Source organism: Lytechinus variegatus, chromosome 6 (genome assembly GCF_018143015.1).
Source record: "Lytechinus variegatus isolate NC3 chromosome 6, Lvar_3.0, whole genome shotgun sequence".
NCBI lineage: Eukaryota > Metazoa > Echinodermata > Echinoidea > Temnopleuroida > Toxopneustidae > Lytechinus > Lytechinus variegatus.
This window is the reverse complement of record NC_054745.1, coordinates 38,721,582-38,739,545: the sequence shown is the minus strand read 5'-3', so window position 1 is coordinate 38,739,545 and position 17,964 is coordinate 38,721,582. Positions and strand designations below refer to the sequence as shown.

General features: G+C 36.0%; 2 protein-coding genes across 2 annotated transcripts; both read right to left on the bottom strand.

Annotated features, from left to right (window-relative positions):
• Nucleotides 1–390: 390 nt before the first annotated feature.
• On the bottom strand, nt 391–4,482 carry LOC121416636. The gene is made up of 3 exons (XM_041610117.1): nt 4,120–4,482; nt 2,273–2,428; nt 391–567 (listed from the first exon to the last, which is right to left on the bottom strand). Exons 1-3 carry the CDS (start codon nt 4,413–4,415, stop codon nt 477–479), a joined length of 543 nt encoding a protein of 180 aa, XP_041466051.1. The 5' UTR covers nt 4,416–4,482; the 3' UTR covers nt 391–476.
• A 7,460-nt stretch (nt 4,483–11,942) lies between these two features.
• On the bottom strand, nt 11,943–17,655 carry LOC121416635. The gene is made up of 4 exons (XM_041610116.1): nt 17,438–17,655; nt 14,018–14,577; nt 12,981–13,133; nt 11,943–12,582 (listed from the first exon to the last, which is right to left on the bottom strand). Exons 1-4 carry the CDS (start codon nt 17,453–17,455, stop codon nt 12,498–12,500), a joined length of 816 nt encoding a protein of 271 aa, XP_041466050.1. The 5' UTR covers nt 17,456–17,655; the 3' UTR covers nt 11,943–12,497.
• Nucleotides 17,656–17,964: the final 309 nt, after the last annotated feature.

The window sequence follows — 17,964 nt, the reverse complement described above, 5'->3', positions numbered from 1 at the left end:
ACCAGTTTGGACCTATGGGGGTCAGACTAAAGACAAACTGTGTTTTTAACACTCAAAATCATGAAAGGTAAGTCCGTACACAACATAAATAAATAACATAGCATGAACATGGTAAATAACAAAATAACAGAACATGAACATCATGAAATGTATAAAATAACATAAATCAAAACTGAAAATATGAACTGTAATTAAGTGCGGTTGCACTCAAGTTAAAAGCGTACTTGGTGAACATTTCTTCCGCGCTAAATAATCACCAATGAGCATTAAATGGTGAACATCATTTACCACAAAAAAAGATCACCAGTCGTTCTTAAAGTCACTCTTAACTTACGAACAACATTATTGAACGGCCCCCGACATTATTTCATCATGCTCCACCGAAATATGGTATCGAAAATGCTGAAATCCCAAATGGAAATTTGATGACGTCACATTTAAGTACTCTATAGTGAGCCTACAAAATCTTCCACCTCTTAAGATGTATACACATTGTGCGTACCAAGAAATATTCTGGATTTTTCACACACACATGCTACAGGGATCGGCTCGAACTGTCGCTCGTACCTACATGCAAAGACATAAAATGATAAAACGGGTTAAGATTAAGGGTTTCCTTAACCATCGGAGAGAAAATAATCAACGCTCGCGATCAAAAAAATAGACTAAAGTAATTGATAATCATGGAGTCTTCATAAAGTTCTAGATATTTTTCATGTTCTGTTATTTTTTATTTGGTTTTTCTGTTCTAGGGGGGTGCCGTCAATGTTAATGTGAATCGGTGTGTTAATGTTATGGGAATGGTGTCTGACATACATAAAATGTGTCTTTTTTGTATTAAGGGAGAGTTTGTTGGCTTTGATCCAGTTTGACACTTTGTCTATTTCACGATTTACGATATTGTTTAATGAATTAAGGTCTCTATGAGAATAAAATATATTGGTGTCGTCGGCAAATAAAACGAAGGATGAAATAGAAGAAGTTCTAATAATGTCGTTAACGTAGAGTAAAATTAAAAGTGAGCCTAAAATGGAACATTGAGGGACACCACATCGAACTAAAAGAGAATCAGGGCTGCAACTGTTGAAATTGACATTGCCATCGATTATTCAAGTAGTCTTTCAAAAATGAGAGACTCATTTTAAGGACATGATGAGGATATTAATGGTGATAATGGTTAGGATGAAATGAAGTTGTTGAATTTTAAAGTTCGGCAAAAATGATGTGTAGATACAAACTCCATGCCGTCATGCAAGATTGAGACCATTAATGTCATTAACCAACCTTCCGTTTTCATACCGGTAATTCATTTTTCGAAATCATTCTAATTTCATATTTCATACATGTCTCCCCTGTAAGAAAATGAATTTTTTTTTTGTTTTCAATGAATACACAGTGGATCAGAAGTCTTTTTTATTTTCACATTTTTAGGGGACATACATTTGAATAAACACATGGGGGTTCAGTCCTAATGAAATACAAAATAATAAGTGGAGAAATTATGTTCCCTCATTCAATATTCATGCGGACATGCATAGCACTTTTCTACGGAAAAGAAAGCACTTAGAATTGCCAATAAATGTATAGTTATTTCTCGTTCACTTCAGATGAAATTGCTATCTTTTCGTTAGTTTGATTTTACTCTCTCTATTAAATTCAATTCAATTAAATTTTATTTATTTCCACTTCCATCAAACAAAAACAAATTGTATACCATATGTAAACATAAGTATTTGTATCAGTTGCAAAGAAAGAAAAATAACAATACATATGTTGTGAAAAAAAAACACTTACACAATTTGGGCAACACATTGGAGGTTTTAAATAAGTATACTATTTTTCAATAGAAATTAAATTAAGATGAAAATGGAGGGACCCACTAAAAAGCAATGCTTGTACAATGTGGGCCCCTCAAAAAATAGATAACAAAACCAATAACAAAGTTCACATACAGGCATATGTAATCAAATGAGAAAAAAAATAAATGAGAGAGAAATATTACTCAAAAAATAAAAAACGAAGTTTAAAAAAAAATAGTTTGTATAGGACAAAACAACCCGTCCTAAAATATATTCAAATCGAAAAAAAAATCAGCTTGGATTATCTTTTCATTAACACTAAATATGGAACACTGTCAACCCTCTGATTTTCTTATCACTTTGATGCAGCTATAAAAAAATTGTATATCCTTAATTGACAAGTCATTGAAATACATAGAATGGATTTTCTCGGCTTCTCGATACTGGTTATCCTACGTTTAAAACCTGCATACCTTTCAACACCATCAATACACTGTCCGGTGCGTCTTAAGACTTGTTGGCCTTTAATTACAGGGTGGCATCGAGCTTTGTAAGATGAAAACGTTCCTAATTCTGGGATTACGCACTCCTTGCACTCACACTGCACAACGAGAATGTCCCTTGGATACCTAAGAATGTCAAAGGCAAAATCAGGTCAATGACATGTTCGAGCGTTGTGGCCCAGTGGACTAGTCTTCTGACTTTAAAACAGAGGGTCCTGGGTACGAATCCCAGCAATGGCGTTGTTTCCTTCAGTTAGAAATGTATCCACATTGTGCCTGCACTCAACCCAGGTGAGGTGAATGGGTACCTGGCAGGAATGAATTCCTTGAATTGCCACCGCGCAGTGAAAAGGCTGCGGGCTAAAGCCAGGATAATAACATCCAAGTCCTTTGGAAGGGTCGTTACGACAAAATGTGATATGCGCTGTACACGAACTGCGTTATTATATTATTAAATGAAATAGTTATTTATCAAAATGCCACCCACTCCTGCTTCTGGCACCATTGAAATGTTTTGTTAGACTATATTTAAATGTCCAGTATAAATATTTCATGATCATTAGGACTATTAAAGTTTGTCATCTGAACATTTATAAGCAAGGCAAAAAAATAAATAGTGTGGTATTCTGACAGCCAAAGTTTAGTTATACCTGGGTTGAATGAGACCATACCTTTTTGGAGTGTCGGTTGTCAACTTATTCACCGATTAAAAATTATTCTTATACTGTTGCAAAACGTAAATGAAAAATAATTGAGTCGTGAAATGCAGGAGAGCAGGAAAATATGAAAATAATAGTTTTCAATAAATTCGTTGGTTAGTTATAATTAGCACGAATAATGTATAAAGAGTATGATGCCAGCATTTCAATGAAGTGTGGTTTAGAATTGTGGTTTAGACTACTAGGATTAAACTTAAGTTTAATAGACAAGTTCGGATTACCTCAAGGACAATAAGCCAGTTCGTAGTTCCTTTTTGCGCATGATTAAAAGATTCTACGCATGATCAGAGGGAAGTCATTTAAAAGTGACATGGTGGATTAAAATTTAATGAGATAAGCACCAACTTTGATGTGTTGATTATTCATATATTCTTTTAAATTGTGGTTTTCATTTATATCCACAAAAAACAACAATGTGTCCACGAACGACTGGTATTTCAGTTTGCCAAGTACATTGTGCAACATGATATGATATGCATTCAAATTAGGAATGCAACAGATACCTTCATAAAGTGTTCATTGGTGTGCTATTCTAGTCACCTGGTGTATTCAAATTCTTCATCGTGCTATGTAAGGTAAGCTTACGTAATACCTTGCTTTGAAATCTGCCTATCATAATGAAAAAAATGAAAGGTCATTTGACCAAAATTGTCCATGAAGTAACTACGAACTGGTCTATTTATTCGAATGACCTTTCATTATGATAGGCAGATTTCAAAGCAAGATAGTATGTATGCATGCCGTAAATAGCAGGATGCAGAAATTGCATAGACCAGGTGACTAAAATAACACACAAGGAACACTCTAAGAAGGTATTTGATGCCTTCTGCTATGAATGCATTAGTATGTTATTTATATCAAGTCGATAATGAAATAATGTCAATAATGGCGCATTGTTGTTTTTTGGTGTATTTTATTCAAAACCCAATTCAAAAGTCAGAATGAATAGTCAAGACATCAAAGTTGGTGCGTATCTCATGAAATATTAAACGCCATGTCACTTGGTACAAATACCGGTAACCTTCTTCTGATCATGCGCAGAAAGGAACATTGAATTGGCCTACTATCAGAACACCACCCCTTAATGTTCACACTAACCTTTCAGTGTCGCTTTGAAGAACATAACGCCATGGACATAACGATCTACTTTCTATGGCGTAATCTATAGCGTTGAGAAGATATCGAGGACATTCCGATACATCGTGTAGATGCGTTGTTAGGTTGAACTCGTAATTTCGAAGGATCGTTTCGGCCGAAGACGTGCCGAGGGGTGTCTGAAACAGGGCTCGTGTGCTTTCGACCACAGTAGGGTCTTCGGCCATCGCTGAGGCTAACATTGAGGCTAATTCATGTCCGTTTGGTTCTTGGCACGTTGCGTTGCTGTGGTTTCCCATGTGGACGAGTGGTGATCCGTTCGCTTCCGGTCTTTTTGAGATGATGAATGGGCAGAAGATAGCCACAAAGCATATTATGAAAAAATTCTGAGATGAAACGAAAAAAACCCCGAAAGAATAAATGGGCACCGTAAAAGACTGTTTGAAAATTTTAAGCGCATTGTTTTAGCCCGTCACTTTAACAACAAGTTGTTTAAACACTTAAACAATAATTGTTTAAGATTTTATGATTTACACCGATTTAATCGACTTGTTTAACAGTTTAAATCCCTTTTTTTTAAACTTTAAAATCCAAGTTTAAAAGAACTAGTTGTTAGAGTGATGGATTTAATCAACTCGTATATCTGTTTAAACGACGTTTTAACAGTGCATGTGCGAACACTTTTTAATGACATACTAGCACACAAAGTGATCTTTTACGTTTTTTGTACATTTTTTAAACACTTTTTACATTAAAAATACAAAATTTCAGATCTTACTCTATTTCACTCATATCCATCAATCTCAAAGAATGTATAATGTGTTGTGCAAAATGCTTACCACATCCATGTTGAACATGTTGAAATCGATACAGATATTTTTTCAATATTGATAAAAATTGTATGATTTTTCCGGACCCTTCATTAAGCAAAGAAGAAAAGTCAAAGTTTTCACAAAGCGGAATGATTTAAAAACTGTATTTGCAGGGCTTTTATAGCAATGGTTAATGGTATAGATTTTGTATTTGTGGTTTCAAAGAACTGAATAACACTTAGACTTCGTCGGACAAGAATTCAAGTGCCCGGATGCATTTCCAATTATTTGCCAAATTGCTACAGGAATGCTTAAAATTGCGAAATAATGTCAGTGCTCAAAGTGTTCTTATCATTATAAAATTTTTCTGATCTATTTTGGCAATTTTAGGAGACTTTCATCATTTCATTTTTTTTTTTGACGAGCAAAGGAAGAGATGCAATATTATATTACGGTAATTTTTATTGCCAAAAACAAAGAAAAAAAACAGACCAAACTAGTAAATTTCAGAAAATTGCTGTGTAGGCCTTTGTGAACTACCGCCACCTACGACCTTTATTGCCAATTATATTTCCATTTCTTTTTTCTATCATATATGGCATTGGGATTTATTTCCCTTCTGACAAAATGCGCGCCTTGGTTCCGTTTCTTTAAGATTTATTGTAATAACAAATGCACAGTTTTGATAACAAGTTTACTATTAGCCAATCAAATCGAAGGATTTCGGTACACTCTAAAAAATGAAGTGCTAATTCAGCTCTTAAAGTGCGTGTATATAGTGACTGCACTTCGGAGTGCTGAATTGCCTAGTTCAAATTTGAACGAGAAAAATCAGCACTCCAAAGTGCAGTCACTACACACGCACTTTAAGAGCTGAATTAGCACTTCATTTTTTAGAGTGTAGCTTTAAACTGAAATTGCAAATCTATTACTCTAACAAGTTTTATGAAACGGATCCCTTTTGTTCAAATAAAAGCCATCACACAGAAAAAAAAACCGCGGCGTTAACCGGTGTACTTAGAGGATCACACCAGTTATTCTATACCGGTGTTAAATTGGTGGTGTTAGTTTTACACCTATAGGTGTTATTACAACACCTATGGTTGTTACATTTACACTCTTTGGTGTTCTGTTCAATCTCTAGGGTGTTATTTTAACACCTCATGGTGTGGTCCTCTATTAACACCTATTGGTGTCAGTTTTAACACCACAGTTTTTACAGTGCAGGTCATTTTTTTTTCAAATGTAACATGAGATCATAAAGAGGAATTAATATTTTAATTCAGCCAAGTTTTATCGTAATGGCTAATTTTGTTTTAAGTGCTCATTTATCGTGTCCTGGTATTTCACTTTTTAGGCAAATCGTTTGGTAATAAAGATATTTTTAGTGAATGTGGTATATTTTTTTTAGCCAATTGTATGCATGAAAATTGCCAAAGTGGTAATCTCCACATATTAATATATATATGTATTATAATATTTATATATACACCTTCCTCCTACAACAAGAGAGAAAATGTCGTTGCTAATATCTTTAAATTGTGCATGGTATTCACAAAATGGAATATGGTGAATGATCGCAAAGGGATTGAAAAGATATAGGGACTATAAATTGAAAGCGATAAAGTTTCCCCCTCTCGCCTGGCCAGGTGGTCAGCTTTGAACACGGTTAGCTATGTTTCCTGACTAAAGCCTTGTGAACGTTTAATTATTTTTAAGTTTAGGACAGAAACTGAAAAGCTCGTATAAGGTTTAGGCAAGTCTTAACATAATTCATTTTAAAATTTAAAATATTGTTTCAATAAAGTGGAAGAGTTTTGTCATAAAATGAATGGTACATAATGTATTTTTCGTACTCTTATATATTTTGTTAATAATCCAGGCGAAACAACAGTACATAATCACAATATAGTTTACATTTAGCAGCATGATGATAAGGAACAAATAAATTTGCAAATTGAAAAGAACTTAAATTGAAAAGAATTTAGGCTTGGGGAATCTTTGATAGTGTTTTCAAGAGTGCCCCCAAATAAGCCTGTTCACGATTGTAGACTGCGCACGAGCAGGAAAAGGTCATTTGAAATAAACAATGAAGGTGGCTTTCAAATTTACTGACACAGGCATTCATAATTTGATGATTATTCATGTATTCCTTTCAAAATATTCATTTTATCACATCCAAGCTGAACAAAAGTGAAATGTGCCAACGGCAGACAATAAAACAGATTTCTAAACTTTGTCCCTGATGTACTATTCTAGTCACGTGGTCTATACAATATATTTTGTTCTTAGAATTTGAATACTCTAGCGGTAGCGCTTACGCAACATCTACTTTTGAAAATAATAGTACTCATTCTAATGAAAAATCACAAAGGTTTTTTGAGAAAAGTTGATCATGAGCTAACCTTGAACTGGCTTATTTTCGGGCCTTGGAAAATGAATATTGATTTGGCAAGGATTGTCCGGCGTAGAGGTAGATCACATGGCACATAGGATTGACTTGCTAATCTGTGACGTCACAAAATTAAAATGTTAAAGATTCATAACACCCTAATTCTTTGAATGATATTCATCAAACCTCCACCGATATAAATGTTTATGGTTGTTCAGGGCTTCGTTACATAAAGGTTATGTATCTCTCCGAATTGATCCAGGCATATACTCCCAGTAGGTCCCTTCGTTCTGCAAATCAACATTTCCTAACAGTCAAAAAAGCAAAAACTAAAATTTTTGGTGATAGGTCCTTTTCAAGCTCTGCCCCACGTCTTTGGAACACTCTTCCAGCTTCTCTTCGTTGCATCTCAAATATCACTTCATTTCTATCAAATTCAAAAACGTACCTTATGAAGAAAGCATATCCAACATCGCCCCATTTACAGTGTCCTTGATTTTGTTTTCCTCTCTCTTAATTTAATGATTTCTAATTTGTATATTTTGTATGTTTTACATTGTAAAGCGCTTTGATATGATTTCATGAAAAGCGCTATATAAGTTTAAGTTGTTATTATCATTGTTGGCGATTAAGCGTTCACTGAAATGGCCTATCAAGATCCTCGTTGCATGCGCATTTTGCTCAGTAGACTGACCGGGAACCAATCAGAATTGCTCTTTCATAGTAGCGATTTATCGCTAACCTTTATGTTGCGGAGCCCACGCTATTATTAATAGTAATTATTAATAATAATTAGTGACCAACGTGGCCCTTGGAGCGTTGTGGCCCAGTGGATTAGTCTCCGGACTTTGAAACAGAGGGTCGTGGGTTCGAATCCCAGCCGTGGCACAATTTCCTTCGGCAAGAAATTTATCAAAATTGTGCTTCACTCGACCCAGGTGAGGTGAATGGGTACCAGGTAGGATTTTTCCTTGAACCCTTTAGCGCCTACTAATATGGCGGTTCAGCTACTCAGGTATCAAAACGCAGTTGAGTATATGCACATAGTAACTGCGCTGTATAAATTGACATATCATTATTATTATTATTATCGTCGGGTTAACCTCCCCTTTAACATCATACGAAGTGATTAAATGAAATCAAACGTAGGGAAAATATTCATGCCCAGATAAAAATCCGAGTTGATTCATAAACACGAGAGTGTTGATAGAAAATATCAAAGGCGGAAAGCGGAAGTTTTCTCTTACAATATCGGAAGTACTTAAGGGTCAAGTACTGCAATATTCAATGAGGTTTTTTTTGTGTGTGATTGTCTTTGTAATTCGTCGACAAGTTTTAGCTCGCATGCGGGGTGTTCCCAAGTTATTGCTTACGCTGGGGTTCTGTTTCATAAAACCTTACAACTGTATTTTAACTTTGCCATTATTATTAGAACTATAAGGAAACATTGAGTGATTGGCCGGTGAGCTACGTTATCAATGAATTTGCAATATTAACAAATTTAGAATAGTTGTAACCCTTTATTGTCAAATGGCGTGTAGAATACATCACGCAATGCGTTTTTTTCTTCAAATTTTGAAGGGGAAATTCCTATAACATCGGTTAGAGAATTTTTTGTTATCTTGAATTTCTTCACAATTCCTTTGCAAGATGGTCGTTCCAATGAACCTGTTTCTGTTCGCGCTTCATGTCATACATGTACATGTATGTATTGCATTATTGTACTCATACCATTTTTTTCCCAAATGTCTGCCACGTTGTTTTCCCCATTGCTATTTTCATATTACAGATTTTAAAGGAAGCGAACTGACCAATGCAGTCTGCTTTCTCTCATTGTCTCTGTGTTACAAATAGCTGGACTTGACATACACCTCCAGACAATGGGGCAATGACCAAAAACTTTTGTCTGTAAAGCGCTTAGAGACGTCGTTCCGATGTATTAAGCGCTATATAAATGCGGAATATTATTATCATTATTATGATTTTGAGACGGCGAGATATGGCGCATCGGACAAAATTTGTAAAAAGTTGCGAGCGGGAAAGCGAGCGAGCAGAGAAATTGACGTTTGTTTTTTATTACAAAAACTTAATTTTGCGATAGATTTCATCACATTCAGAAATTCAGAAATTAATATTATATTTCACTTTTCTCTATTTCCTTTTCTTTCCTTTGCTCTTTTTTTTTTCTTGTTCGTGATTATTATTCATTTTATAAACGCTGGTAAGTATATGTTGTACAACAAGCAAACTTGGCTTAGGCTTACATGCTTCCTCGCCGATAAGATCGGCGCAAAATGAATTCATATTTTGCATGAATATCCAAGTAAAAATTCTGGCTGACACTGCATATTTTATTGTATGTTTGTTTCGGAAACTTTGAAGTGTCTATATCATATTATATTCTATTTTATTGAATATTTCGTTAAAAAAGTTAATGAAAAGGGTAAAATATGATCTATTTTGCATATTATGTCAACATTTATTACAAGGTTTTTTTTTTTTTTTCAATTAAAAAAGGTCATTGTTTTTGCTCGCTCTCTCCACTCGTTCGCAGTTTTGGATAGATTTTGCCCCATACGCCACGTCTGACCTCTTCAAAATTTTGACTCCTTACGCTACTGCACACGCCTACGCCATCATATACACACATATATTACATACATTCTCTTTCATACACACACACACACTCTCTCTCTCCTGCAGCGGTATTCACTTCCTTCTTCTCATACTTTAAATCATATCGCTACCCCAACTTAGATAATGGCAGTACCGAGGACTTAGACACAACTTCACAGTTAAGTCTTTGCACACAGCGAACCGAGGACATATCCTCAGTTTCAGGACCATTAGATAGTACTAAATCAGATTCATTTGTATATAAGGGAATGGTACAGAGTCCTCACTTCATAATGGTCATGATGTGTATTTAAGGTATTGTCTCCTAGTTGCCCCCTTCTCTCCCTCTCTCTCTCTCCCTGTCGCTCCATGTGCACCTGTCTCCTTTGCTTTACCACGCCTCTCCCCCACCCCTCTCTCTCTCTCTCTCTGTTTTTCCTGCTCTAACACTCTCCCTCAAGCATATACACATACTTAGCTCTTTATCTCATATAAGGTTTTTTCACAATTCCTAAAAAAGGTTTCTGCGTACAAATATTTGATTTTTTTTACTTACTCTTTTAATGAAAATATCAATATCACAAATAACAGAATATCACAGGACCACACTAGAATAACATAGCATGTCAAAAACGTGGTAATCTTATCTTCTCTGGATTAAACAAATATAAAAACCATTCATTTGAGATTAGTATCTTACTCAAATCTATTAAAAGTATATGATTCAATACTCTTGAAACAATAGATTTATCGGACCAGAATCAAAACAACTTCATATCAAAGAACACAATAGCAAGAAATTACACGATATTGACATTTCAAAGCGAAGGGAAAGTTCTCTTTTTATAAGTATATCTTATATTCAACATTGTCCATTTAATTCATATTTTATTCATACCCATATCTTGTACTACACATACACCGACAAAACTAGTCTGGCCTTATACCGGCAAAAAACCCCTAACCTACCGAGTCACTAACAAGAGGAGTTACCATAACGGAAATGAATGAGATAAATATGAAATCATGTGTGTGATTAATACAAAAAATTGGAGTGTTAAAATTGCATTGTGTGATTTATAATGTCACTTAAAAGTTTGATATTACGGTAGGAAGTAATTCCTTAAGGAGCTGTGTGCGCTCTGAACGCCTAGCTTAGCGGGTAATACAAGAGCGCCTTGAGCACCTAACAAGATGGATATATGTGCGAAATATAAATACCCTATATTATAATTATTTTATTAATTAATCACCTGTTACTGATTCGTCGATACGACGTACAATCTTTGACTTCTTCCTCATTACCTAAGGTACATTTTAATAAATCGTACATTTAGTTTAATGATTTCGTTTTATAGTTATATTATTAAACCATCAAACGTTATAAATATATATATTTATGAGTAAGTGAATACCACTTTTTTTCCAATATATATCATATTCATTCACAAGTCTGCATGCATTATGATTAATGAAATAAATATTATAAATCGTTAAAAATGAATTGGAATACAAACATATGACGTTTACGTAAATATTGAAACAACAAGGAAACAAACTTTTTTCTTCGCTCAAATCTTTGTCACCAAGGTGGTTCGTCCTTTGAATACTGTGCTTAACGTAGCAAGATTATATAGGTATTTCAATCTGCATTTGGGATATACATGTTCATGCACAAGTCATGCTAATTGCCGTATTGTCATTAAAGCAATTTGACAATCACTGCCGAATTCAGTAGAACTTTTCATCTTTGCTTCGAATGCTTTGCTTCGAATGAAACTTTTTTTTATATGAATATTTTTTTAACATTTACTCTTGTACACCACACTTAAAAAAAGAAGAAAATGCCAACTAAATTTAGTTGTTATGCCATACATGCAAGTATTATTAAAATGTAATTCTTTACCATTCGTGCGTTTCATAATAATGAGAGGGAGTACTGGATACCTATTTTTTTTTTCTTTTGCTTGATATTACGCTCCTCGATTGAGAAGAAAACTAAATAATTATGTAACTGAAAAAAGAATCCTAATCACAACGAATAATAATGATCAGTGAGTAGATCTACACGTGAGATCGAAGTATAACCGTCATGTTTAATGAGGTCTGTACTTATCACTTTGAACTGTTAATAGAGAAGTACAGTGATAATTGCATGGGGCCCGTTTCATAAAGAGTTATAACTGTTGGAACTTTGCCATCGCGGCAACTACCATAACAACAGGGCTCAACAGCCAATCAAGATCAAGGTTATCATGGTCGTTGCCATAATGCCAAAGTTACAACAGTTCTAACTCTTTATAAAATGGGTCCCAGGTTTTGAGTTGAATGACATGTAAACTGATCTCTCCGTTTTCAGACCAGAAATGACGTCATAAAGGGCGAAACTTGTGCACACTTGCTATGAAACGCACGAATCGACCAATAGGCAAACCGAAACGTGGTACTTGAATTGTCTCCCTAAGACGGAACCGAAATCGAGCAAAGAGACGCCATTTTGAGGATTTAAAGGCACACGCTTCAACAAACGCCCTCTTCGGGGCGATCGAGGGGATGTGAAGTTAGTTAGAGTTCATATTACCCGGGCGCGTTCGTGGCCGTATACACGCACAGGCGAATGGGATAGGCTCCATTACAGGCTCGTACCTATAAGAAGAAAGAAAAAAGAAAGGGAAAAATAATAAAGTTGAAAGAAGAATACGATACTGAATTAATTCAATTCCATCAGCTTTAAAGGAAACGGTAAGGGGGCCGTCAAGTCTATATATTTCACAAAGCAATGTTGAGATAACTGTACACAATGGCACAACCCCACTCATACATACCTAATCATATATTGCCAAGCTTTCGACCATTTAAACTGCCTTCTTCAGGGCTTGAGACACAACGATAAGAGAGACAATAATATTAACATAATTTCATATGCGTGTGTGTGTGTGTGGGTTCATTATTCATTCAATTATTTATTCAGTGGTGTTGTAGTAATATTAATTGCTAGTAAATGGCTGCTTATGATGAAATTTCCTGCGCACAATAATACTTACACGTATTCACCATCTACACAGGCTCCTGTCTTTTTCAACACGTGTTCATCACGGACCAATGGTATGCAAGAATTAACCTCACTGAATTCTTCAAACACGAATGATGTACATTTCCTGCATGCGCATTGGGCAAACAACAGGTCACGTGGGTACCTGTTTGAATTAAACAAATATACGAATGTGGTTTGTTAATTATTTTCATTAGTATTATTTATTCATACGTTTTTTTTATTAATATGAGTGACGGGTAAGTGATATATGTAACTGAGTCTGGGAGAGAGACTACAAAAAGACCATCATGGAGATTGGACGACGGGAATACTTCTTTGTAAATAGAGAGTTTTCGCTCGATAATGCAGGAAACCCTCAAGAACATAGAAAAGGTATTGCCATATGCCCTTCAGGACGATGAACAACCGACAAGTCTTTGTCGATAATTTGTGACACAATTTTACAGCAGCGCCGTCGTGGATGGAGTTTTTGCTCGATGACGCACAAAGAAAAAAAACAAAGAAAATGTATTCTTAAATGCCCTTCATGACAATGAAAAACAGAAAAGTGTTTGTCAAAAATCTGAGAATCAAGAGAGCAGTTTCGTTCTGGACCCTGGTCAAACAAACAGCTTTTCGTCAGTTCCAAAACTTATGACAAAACGTTTGCTAGGGTTCATCAATTTTCGACAGACATCCAGGCTGTTTCAATACATTTCCTGTGTTATTAAATCAGTCGTGCATCGCAAAGCAACATTTCTGTTATAAACTCCATTAATTTATCTGAAGCTGTTTATGAGTGACAACCAGCATGTCGACTTACATTTTCCAGCATAGACCAAAAGGAGTTTGTCAACGCGGCTGAACGGTGCTAGTAAAAACAGCGGAGCCTTAACCATGTTAACTGTAAGACCGCGGTAACTATCGAATTAATTGTAAATGCGAAAACTCTATTATTACCAATGACAGGTCGTCGGTCGATTTTGGGCCGTATTCGCTGGTACAACTGTAGCCTATGAAACGAAAGTAGGAGGTTTCTGCATTTACCTGATCTGAGACGAGTTCTGAACAAGTTTCCACGGGCACGCTGCTCGTCCATCTATATTGGTCATCGGGAAGACATCCCTGAGACTGATTGGAGACAGTCGGCAATCTTCTCCATCCCAAAAGAGTGGAATCCCTAAATTCGTAAGGTATGTAAGAGGGTTCTCGCCAGCGGCGAATGCTCCCGTCGGTGCTTCGGTTGTCACGAAGCCACTTCGGAATAGCTGCAACTGCACTTCGAGGGCGGCCGTGCTCGGCTCTCTGCACTCGGCGGACCTTTTGCGTGCCGTGTGCACAGCTCCATCCGAGGATCTGATTGGTTGGTCGCGTTGCGCATCAACCGTGACGTTTTCTTCGGTGTGCAGTGACGATGACTGTAAATCGACAGAGATGGACCCGTTTGATCTTGATGAGAATTCTGGAGTCGTAGATAGATTTGAGGTCTCCGTATCAAATTTGTCACCGCTTGAGTCGATTGGTTCAATTGTCATTGCTTTGTGGTTTACCACAAATCCAAATAGAGGTGTGGTATACATCAAGGTAATTGCAACCAAGCACGCAACCTGTATAAAAAATACAAATATAATAATTCTTCAATTATTGTATGTATATAAAACCATTTAAGTATCGATATGTGTAACCAAATAACAACCATTAAAGGTGAATTTCGTTACTCTACAAACAAGTTTGACAATTTGAAGAAAAAAATGGAAAAGATATTTGGAACATTTGATATAGAGGCAGAGTAAATTATGTGTAGACATGAACTGTTGAAACAGGAAGTTGAAATAACTGAAGGACTTCTTTGATTTAAAAAGAAATCGAAAAGGGGACTGGTTAGATTACTACACCGTCACCCATAAATTTGATTATACATTCGCTCACTTTTTCGATGCATTTTAGTTTAAATTTCATTTCATTAATTCAATACACGTTCAGAATCCTATTTCTGTCGTTTTCTTAGTCGACCATTGTCATATTTTACCGCTTCGTTGCCTTCATTTGTTATTTCGTTAGGGGTTTTTTTAACATTAAAATTAACTTTTCATTCGGGGTACAATATCCTGAAGGATTGAGAAGTGAATTTACATTCCCGTTGGTCTTCGATAGTGTAGTACGAACTCAAGTATTTGAGAAATGTTTGGCCCAGTGTTGATCTTTTTTTTCATAAAATCCAATCCTAAATAGAGACACTGGAAAGAAGGAAACGGAATTAAAGAGAAATTCCAGTAGTTGCAGTAAACACTGATTTCATGAGAAAGTCTGTAAAACCAGGCTTAATTGTCAGTATATCATCGAGGATCTAGATCTGGTACAGTTACATAAACTGAACTTTGTGAAATCTTGAAATCTACGCTGAAAAACGTTCACACTGAAGATCACCAACACAGATAGGCACACGTGGGACAGTGTAATAGTATTGCTGGAATAAAGACCCGACGGAAGTGACCGAATCCGCGCTTATTTTGCTTATTTCTCAGCAATTACACTGTTTCTCCCAGAATCATTTGGCACATATTTTTTATTCATACAAACAGACACTTGGGTGGTCATTATATTAGATTCTGTAAAAAGTCATTTTGAGATCCTTACCAAAACTGGAATTTATCTTTAACATTTGCAGAATACATCCTATGCATTCCCTTTCCTGTTGTGATCGTTATTCCAATTTCAGAGAGAAGGTGATATTTGAAGGTTTTTCCTATTATTGTGAATGAAATGTGCATTTGTAGAGACAGGACAACCCCCCCCCCTTCAATTCACACTTTTAGTGTTCTTATTTTTACCATTTCGAGTTAGTTCTTCTTGACAGGCGCCACGGAAGCGGGTGGGCCTCCAGCCCCCCCCCCCCCCACCGGACTTTTTCCTCAAAAACTCTTTACAAAAAAGTAAAAATTACCATATGATTGTGATTTTTTGCATTGTCAGCCCACCCCCCCCCCCTCCTTTGAAAAACGTTCCGCGGCCCTTGTCTTCAACATACTTGTCATCTCTACTTCTTCCTCTTTTCCGTCTTTTCTTTTTTCTTCTTCTTTCCTTTTTCGTCTTCTTTTTCCTTTCATTTCTCTTCTTCTTCTTGTAAAAGAGCTAAAAAATGTTCTTCTTCTTCGTGTTCTTCATGTCGTTCTGAACTTTTTTATTTTTACCTTCTCCTTTCCACTTTTTCGCTTTCTAGACGAGTAACGTTTTGTGCGGTAAGATCATACAATAGTTATTTTTTTTAATTCTTTCTTACGGACGTTGCTTTATATTTTAAATGTCTTTGGATTGGGATGTAATAATCCCATTCCGACTGGCACCTTATATCTATCACCATTATTACCATCAAAATGCAATGAATGTGGCATTCCTTTTGGAGTTTTTCAGTGAACGTCTATACAATATGCATATCAGTTTCAAACAACGGATTTAACTCTTCACAATAACGCGCTTTGTCAAAATGGCACCAAACGCTCACAATTTCAGTTTACCTAATTCACACACACACACACACACAAAGAAAAAAAATCTTCATAACTACCTTCCATGAGTCAAACATGTCAAGTTGATTGCGATGAAAAAAAAATGGACAGGGCAATAATTTAGCTACACACATCCACAGTGTGGATTTTCTTTACACTGTTACAATAAAGAATTATTCACAGTGTGAGCCAAAGAGTAAACTACGTGAACACACTGAACATTCACATTGTACACATTTCACAGTGTGGGTTTCTTCACACTGTTAAAATCAAGCATTATTTGTATTGTGAACCACAATAAAGTATGTGAACACACTAAACACTCACGTCGTAGAAGTGACCACAATGTGACTTTCTTTACATTGTCAAAATAAGGCATATCTCCCGTGTGAACCACAACGTAACCCATGTGAACACACTAAGCAGTCATATTGTAAAAGTTTCCACAGCATTGCCTTTCTTTACACTGTTAAAATCAAGTATTATGACATCATATAATTATCTTTACAATCTCCCTCGAACATGTCGAAGAAGCTTGTCAATTTAACAAAATCTGAGCACACTGGTTGACATTGTATTTTTTTCTAGAAGGGTCTTCTACTCGAAAGTACACATTGTCACACAGTGTGTTCACATTGTAAACTATGTGAACATATTATTCACACTGTTAAAATGCTCTAATTCGACCGTGTGGAGATATTTTAACGCTGTGGACACCTCGACAATTTGACTGTTCACAGCGTGTTCACATGGTCGACTATGTGAATACGTGATTCACACTATTGAAATTCTCAAATTTAGCAGTGTGAAAGTGTTTTTCACATTGTATTCCACATTGTGACACACTGTGCAGCATTGTGGTTTCTCAAGCAGGACCATGGCTAGTGAGGAGCTAGTTCAAAAATATTAACCGGCAAGCATATGTCTCGCACGTAAGCAATCATCTCGTAAAATACTTTACCTTTGTAGCAGACGACATGATCAGCGATAATGCGATAGTAGGTGGCTAAGATATCGATAGGTGTTATGGCGGGAATGTTCGACTGGTGTGGATTGCCGTTGAACGTCTAGAATCTCTGAAATGTATCTCATGTGAAAGTTGTAGATATTCTGATGAATCGTGGTGCATCTGACACCATTTTATACCAGAATTTCATATCAAATTCCACTTCCCCACCATCTCCGACTCTTAAGACAAAATATGAAAACAAAACCCACCCTCAAAATTTGGTCGCATAGTTGCAATCGGTGGAAATATATTTTGGGGGAAAATGTCTGGGCTTGCAGAGAAATTAGATTCATATTCCTAAAAATAGATTTGTTTCTAATTTGGTGTTGTTGATTCTAGTGTCAAGTGGTAATCCGGCTTTGGAGCCAGCAAGACAAACGCGAACTCCAGGAAAACAGGCTTGAGGAAAGACCGTAGCAAGCCAGGTGGTTTTTAGGAATCAGAGTTAAAGGAAAACATCACCTAAAAAAAAAGTTTCC

What these genes read in the sequence shown, in the direction of transcription:
- LOC121416636 (XM_041610117.1), bottom strand. Translation starts at nt 4,415, where the DNA reads ATGGGAAACCACAGCAACGCAACGTGCCAAGAACCAAACGGACATGAA. An exon ending in CTTCAAAGCGACACTGAAAG is followed by an intron (nt 2,429 to 4,119) that starts GTTAGTGTGAAC and finishes TGACATTCTTAG; the next exon opens with GTATCCAAGGGACATTCTCG. An exon ending in TGTATTGATGGTGTTGAAAG is followed by an intron (nt 568 to 2,272) that starts GTATGCAGGTTT and finishes CTTTGCATGTAG; the next exon opens with GTACGAGCGACAGTTCGAGC.
- LOC121416635 (XM_041610116.1), bottom strand. An exon ending in CAGAACTCGTCTCAGATCAG is followed by an intron (nt 13,134 to 14,017) that starts GTAAATGCAGAA and finishes TAATTCAAACAG; the next exon opens with GTACCCACGTGACCTGTTGT. An exon ending in TGTGTAGATGGTGAATACGT is followed by an intron (nt 12,583 to 12,980) that starts GTAAGTATTATT and finishes TTCTTCTTATAG; the next exon opens with GTACGAGCCTGTAATGGAGC.